The sequence below is a fragment of the Morone saxatilis genome, unplaced genomic scaffold (assembly GCF_004916995.1).
Source record: "Morone saxatilis isolate NCDOM2014 unplaced genomic scaffold, NCSU_SB_2.0 Contig19, whole genome shotgun sequence".
In the NCBI taxonomy this organism is placed as follows: domain Eukaryota; kingdom Metazoa; phylum Chordata; class Actinopteri; family Moronidae; genus Morone; species Morone saxatilis.
Genome location: NW_023339751.1, coordinates 12,901,828 through 12,909,130, shown reverse-complemented (window position 1 = coordinate 12,909,130; position 7,303 = coordinate 12,901,828). Strand labels below are relative to the sequence as shown.

The 7,303-nt window shown below is 39.0% G+C and overlaps 1 protein-coding gene across 2 annotated transcripts in view; it reads left to right on the top strand.

The window, feature by feature from the left end:
* zgc:91976 (uncharacterized protein LOC492359 homolog) overlaps positions 1-4,111 on the top strand; it is a 23,207-nt gene extending 19,096 nt beyond the window's left edge. For both annotated transcript variants that reach the window (XM_035663628.1, XM_035663629.1), the window contains exons 5-6: positions 532-698; positions 1,501-4,111. In XM_035663628.1, coding sequence (XP_035519521.1) covers positions 532-698; positions 1,501-1,677 — 344 coding nt within the window. In that variant the 3' untranslated portion in view covers positions 1,678-4,111. The remainder of the gene's footprint in view (positions 1-531; positions 699-1,500) is intronic.
* The last annotated feature ends 3,192 nt before the right edge of the window (positions 4,112-7,303 follow it).

Below are 7,303 nucleotides of genomic sequence, written 5' to 3'. Positions count from 1 at the left end.
ACACCAGGAAATGTAGACACAAAGGACATGTAGAGGAAACATTGCTTACACACACATCTGTTAAAATGTTGGTTTTAGCGTGTTAAGACATTGCTTTGTTACATAATCACATTTTCTGTTCCTCAGCAGGCATTTCCGTTATCTAACTTATTTGGTTTTCACGCACCCACTTGCTTCATCACTCTAAGCACAAGGAAGTTGTGGCCTTTTGACCGCTTGGTCTAGTGGTAGACATTATTACATTACAAACTGTTATTTTCCTCTGCTACATTACATGGTAGTGCAATGCTTTTCTAGCAGGTTTGTGCTGATAAACCTGATTGATACAGCAGTGACATCTAGTGGCGAGAAGGAGAACAGTTCAGCTAATATTTCTGCAAAAAAAGCATTCGTGCCACTTCTGAACTTTTGAGGCCCCTTTAGTGGCCCTTTAAGCTGTTGAAGATAATTCACCCTCTTCTCTAGAGTTGATACTGTTCGGTTTGATTTGTGTTTAACCTGCTTGTGTTTTTTTTTTTTCATGATTGGCAGATTCTCCCAAGCGGTTCTGGTGGTACCACTGGTTTTGCTGGGCGTTGAGTGCTGTGGGGATTTTCTGCATCCTTCTGGCACATGACCACTACACTGTGGATGTGGTGGTTGCATATTTTATCACTACACGCCTCTTTTGGTGGTACCACACTATGGCCAACCAGCAGGTGAGTGCTGAGCCATATGCTGCACAAGTTGTTCCCTAACTTTTATTTTCATTCAGAATCCAGTTGAGTAAATAAAGTAAATAGACACAAACTTTATGCAGTACATTTTCTCACTAGTCTTCATGTTGTTTTTTTTTACTTTCTAATAAACTGGAACCTGTGTTTCAGTGCTTAGGCGACAAAGGCAATCTGGAATAATGAATTCTTAAAATTGTATGTTTTGTAGTTGGCAGTAAAGAATATAATGTATTATTAACAAAGGTTTAGGCAACATGATGAAATATATCATTGTCATCATACTTTTTATACAGAAGCAGCTAAACCTGTAAAGAGCCAGTGTGTAGGATATAGTAGCATCTAGCTGTAAAGTTGCAGATACCAGTCAGCTCAGCCTTCTAAGCGTGTCGGAGAAACTACAGTGTCCCTATCTAGAGCCAGTGTTTGTTTTGTCCGTTCTGGGCTACTGTAGAAACATGCTAGTTCGACATGGCAGCCTCCGTAAAAGAGGACCCGCCCTCTCTCCTAGATAAAAACGCTTCATTCTAAGGGAACAAAAACGCAACAGCTGTTATTTTCATGTGATTTATACACATAATATTCCATTTCTGCCAATAGATCCTCCTAAATGTTGCACACTGGGCCTTTTTAAAGGAAATAGTTCTATATTTTGGGAAATATGCTTATTCAAAAAGTACAGTTGACACAATGTGAATTGCTCAAACCATAAATGAACGGATGAGGAAATTTGCGTTGGATATTTGATGACCCCAATAACCATAACCGTATATGTCTTCTGTTTCAGTCGCTGAAGGAAACGTCACAGAGTAACCCTTTCTCACGGGTGTGGTGGTACAGACTGTTCCAATACTTTGAAGCGAATGTCAACGGCACGGTCCCTCGGAACTATCAGCTGCCGTTGTCATGGCGAGCGCTGCAGTGGAGCCGCGCTGTGAAGTACAGCAAATTGGACAACCAGTGACCCTTATCATGTCGAAGCAGGCGAGGACTATGACTTCCATAAGTGCTGTTTTACCCAAGGAATATGGCACTGTTAAATGTAGCGCGCTGTCCTTTCACCTGTAGTAACAGACACATCCCTGTCCAAATGGGTAGCACTGTGACCCACCTAGTCATTTCTTTTGTTTGTTTGTTTGTGTGTGTGTGTGTACACATAGACACACACATACACACGTTATTTTTGTTTTCTGTCATCCATTTTCTCTTCTGGTAGTATTTGTCAACTCAGAGCACTAATTTATATTTGTTTTGTGTCTTTTTCCTCTTTGTGGGCCACATAACATTTTCTGCTTTTGTAGCAGATCTATGAAGCATTTCGACAAACTTTTAAAACTCATTCTGGTTTTTGACCATAAGGACTCAAATAATTGTTTTCCTCTCGCACAAAATCCTAGTTAATGTCTTCATGTTCTTACAAGATTTTTTAGTGCAGATGGTGTCAGTCAAATTTGATAACCAAAATGCCATAAGCATTTTTTTTTTGTTTTTGTTTTTTATAGCAAATTACTTTTTGTAAACAGTCCTTGCTAAAATGAGTCAAAGGTGCAAAAAAATAATTTTTTTAAGTATGTCAAACTTTATTTTTCAAAAACAAATGATGTCCAAGAAAAGATTTTTTAGATTTTTACCTTTTTCAAGATGGATAACTGAGAGCATAAGAATCTAATGTGGTATAACATTATTCCAGTGCCTTTCTTAGCTTGATTGTAAAACAGTTCAAGTACTATGTGTCTTGTGTCTCTGTGCCGCAGGTGTGACCACACCGTGGTACGAGGTGGTACTTAGTTAACAGTTTCGTTCCCATGAATGTAAAAACAACTACGCCAGCCTTACCAGAAAATTGGTTTTCCCAAAATTAGTCAGTGAAATGTCCCATTTATTTATTGATGCTTTATGATGTCAGTTTGTGTTTAGTTGGTTAATGCTGTTCTAGAATAAAAGAATGACTGTTAATTGTATTTTTTTTATGTCTGTAACATTTCATTTTTACCAGTCTTTAACCAACACCAGCCATGTTCAAAGCCCGACCATTGATGCTCAGTCACCTGTGGACACCCTCACATCTGCTAGCTTTACTTTCCACCACATCAGTATCTGCTAAGTGTCACTGCCTGATTGGAAATTGCCGAATAAATTTCTCCGAGGTGCAGAGTTAAGTTATTCTGGACCTCACACTCGTGTGCATCATCGCTGCATCTCTTTGCTCAGGAGATAATGAGCCCCTCTCTTGTTCCCCACATGGAGTCCCATTTCGAAATCAGAATGATCCTCATTCCTTGTCTTGTCTTGTAATTATTTTGATGAGATCTGGAGGTAAATGTTCAATGTAACACCTGTGTTGAGGTTAGGGAATGTCAAAGTAGTCAAATCAGAAGCTTTTGGCAGAGTTTCTGAGCATGTCTGTGATGGATCTGTACTTGTTTTTGTATGAATTTTCTTGAACTAAATCAAGCTGCTACTTTACAGTTTGAAGACAGCGTATCTTCTACATTGCCTCCTTCAGTGAAACGCCACAACAATTATTTTTACCATAAGTAGCTCAACATGGGACTTGCGTGCGGGGAACTGAAAGCTGAAGCATGGTGCACAGAGCTGATATATTTGGGCTTATGTGTGCAAACAGGATACCATTGATTTCCATGAATGTGAAATGCGTCCTTATTGATGATCCTAATCATGTACATGTTGACTTTTTTTTTTATTTTCTTTGCTTTTCTTTGTGTAACTATGACTAAACTGTAAAGAATTAAGTATTGCACAAGTTCATCTATAGGGAAAGATTTAACTCATTATGTGAAACTTTAATTTCAAATTAAACTGATTAGTTTTGATGAAGAGAAGCTGCACTAAACATTAGATTATACAATTTTCAAATAAATAATGATGTGATTTAATTTCTTTCAACAATGTCAGAAGGAGGAGGTGAGAAAATAACATTATTTTCAATGTGAGCTTATGATACCTTTCAATGCCAACTAGAGTCTTGATGTTTAAGGACTAATTACAGCACAGGCTTACCCTCCTCCCTGTAGCATTGTCCAATCATTTCACTTTTACAGAGAATGTTCTCCGCAGGTTCCTCACATACGGCCATATTTTCATTTGAGATAATGTTTGAATTAATGGTCCAAACGTAGCCCCCTGATAATGTTTGAGGGCTTCGATAGGAATAAAGGTTGGAGATGTTTGTCTTCTAGTTTGCCAATCAAGTTGGATTTTCTTTTTGTCTCTTAAGAAATGAAAGTTGGTTCTCCTGTTTGTTTTCTCTGTAAACTTCCCACCCACTTTGTCCCTTTTTTTTTTTTTGTGTGTGTATACCAGGTGTTGAGATATGATAAAGGATTCCACTTGGGACGCTTTTGAATAAAACATTTTACTATAATGTATTTGATTTACTGTAGGTCTCTTTCTGTGTTTATCACAAGCTGTTTTTCTTGTAGCAGATGTACGTTCTCATTGTGTCAACTCATTGTGCCAAAAGATGATGTCATGGCAGACCCACTAACAGCCAGCAGATGGACACATTGAGTTTCATAAATAAGACTCGGGATAGTGAGGGGTGGCTTCGCTTTCCAAAAAGTGTTTTTGCTTCCAGTATGTATTTGTGCACTCCACCTACTCCAAGTATGTTTGACGTAGTTATTTTCTCCATTAATTTCTCTCATTCTGGGCCTCTTGTTAAACATGTGCTGTTAAATGTTTCAAACTTTAGTCTTCCCTTAACCTCTCTTCTCATCCACCCAAATGCTCACTTATGCTTACATTTTTTTTATCCATATGTAGCAATCGAAGCAATCTTTCTAAAACACGCTTTATACTAATAACTTAAAGCACCAGAAAATGTGGTGTTGTTTCTAAAAATGTTTCTAAATTACTAAGTTTAAGAAAAAATCAAAGCTTGCAGAAAAATGCATACTAGGTGTTTATTATTTTATTAACATTAAGAAATGTAGCACATCACCACCAACCCCACACTGAATTTTAATTCAAATGTTGTTAATCCTGATGGGTGCTGCCTCACTTTTTTCCAACTGATTCCCAACCAGTTAAAAAAAGAGAAGTCAAAATTAAAACTTCCTCTGTGAAGCAAACCAAAACAGTTTGAGCTCAGCACAGTCACAGTAAGAAGCTGATAATAGGTTTTCTGGGCCTTTAAGACAGTCACATTTTTAAGTTAGCTACTGACTTTTCACAAAATTTCACTCAAGGAATGAAATTGTGAAGACAAACTTGTCCAAAGCATTTTATCTTTCAGATTATCAAAGGACTGATCAAGCTGCTGATTATCGTGGAATCTCTCCACAGTGGCCTCTGGAGATACACGAGAAATCCAAATAAAGCTAATTAGATCGCAACCTCAGCTGCTGATAAATTGTTGCTGGGGGTTTTGAGTCACCTCTGGGGTTCCCCCCAGTTACCTGCTAAAAGAGCAAGAGGGTCCTCACAATTCCTTGGATGAAAAGGAGCGTATATTTATTTCGTGCTGGCTCCTCAGCCAGCTGGAGAATTCTCTGGCACCCTGGAGAGGCTGTGCTGGTCAGCCAAGCCAAACTCCCACACACTACTACTGTACACAGTCAACTGAGAGGGAGGAGTGAGTCTGTGCTGTTAACATCTTCTAGTTTCAGCTGACTTCATTAAATAGGCCAGAATGATGCTCTGAAGATAGTTCACAGCTTAATGGGGCTGGAAATATTTTAATTATGCAGGTGTGCAGTCTGTACTGTGGACCTTGCATTTGATTTGAAAGTTCAGGGTGATGAAATGCTTTTTTTGACTCAGGTAGTTACAGTAGTTAGATATTTTTCAAGTCATGTTCAGTAAATGATTATACAACATGAATAAAGCGTTAACAAGTGAAAATGCAGCCTCTGCTCTGGCATTGTCCACGCTGCAGCCTGTTTTCCAATCTGGCCACTCTCTTTGCTCCGCTGTCCATCAATCATTTTCCTACAAGATTTCTACTGCCTGTGCCTCAATATGTGAAATTACACAATAACGTTATTTTTACAGTTATACACTGCATCACAATACGCTGTCTGCTGCTATAGAGCAACCTACCCTCCCTGCAGGCCATGAAGCCAAGAGAAACAACGGTCTGATTCATGGGTTCACAAGCAAATTCTATTCTATTCTCAGCAGTGCTGTGGTCTTTCACCGTAATACCATACTTAGTCTGTGAAGATAATGCTGTTGGAGTGCAAATGGAGTTTTTTCTATTAATGGATGGCTCGGAAAGTGGGTGGTATGAGAAAGAAGGATTTGGATAATAAAACTGCCATGGTGTATACAATCATCTTCTAAACTGAAGTGTTCATCCCCTCCTGTGCTTGTACTTGTGCTAGTTAATGGGTAGAAAGACACACACACACACACACACACATTTAAATGCATTACGTCCATTGATTGTTTCATGTCCTGTAAAGATGAATAAGTTATCGGTTTTGAACATGAACCCCCCCCCTTCCCCACGTCTCTCTGTGATTTCAATCTTTTTTCTAGTGCTGTGAAGTGTTTTTGTAGTGAATGGGAATGCATTTACTTCTCTGATTGGTATCTATTATAAGTGATATTGCTTGTCCAAGTCAGAATGTACTGAAAGTTGCAATAAATGATTGTTTTACCCACTTGGGGGCAGCGGAAACAAGTTGTGAACACAACATTGACATATAATCACCTTCTAAGTTGTTATCAAGCAACTTATTTACGCATTCAGCAGTTATGGAGCAAACCACCAACTCCTGAGGGAAATATCTGGCTCTGTAGCTGCTAAATGCTCCATTACATTCACCAACTAGTCACCAACTGTGTCTGTCTGTGTTTGGTGCTGAGCAGTTAGGTTTTTAGGGCTTTTTTCTGAAAACAGCTGTCTGCTGAAACCGGAAACAAAGCCATGTTTCCAGTAAAAACAGTAAAGTTGTGGGCCAAACACCCAAACAATGAGCTGAAACTTGTTATAAAGCTCTGTAAAGTTGTGAGGAGGTGCAGATTTGGGTGATCATTTTCTGTATATTCATCACCCCATGGTCACATTGTTTTCACATTGTCATTTGATACATCGTTATTGTAGAAATGTAGCCTGGCATCAAAAGACTATTCGCATTTGGAACCTCTAATTGTCAAGGGGCGTTATCAACAGGGGCAGACCATAATGCCTCTGGATGCAACTGGATAGACCTACAACCAACCAGAGCAATGAAACTTGTGATGTAGTGTACATTAAATTGACCAAATCCTGTCAGAAGTAGGTGCTTTAAGTGCAGATGTTTGTTTATTACTGATGTGACAATGGATTCGACAGAATCAGTTCCACACAGTGGCAGTCATCTTAGTTGTTTACCGAAATGGCCAACAAGGTTGCGCCCCTCTGTACAATCATCGTATAAAACCCACACCATATTAGATAAATAGTTTTGATTGGCTAATGGAAGTCTGTTTGAATGGGATGGTGGCCAGACATCTACTAGAGCAGTAGTTCCCAAGCTGGGTGTGGCCAAAACTTCAGGGAGGTAGCGAGGCTTTCTTGATTTTAGGAGGTGTAAGACATTTTAAACCAATACGAGACAATACACACAGTGGGCCTATAT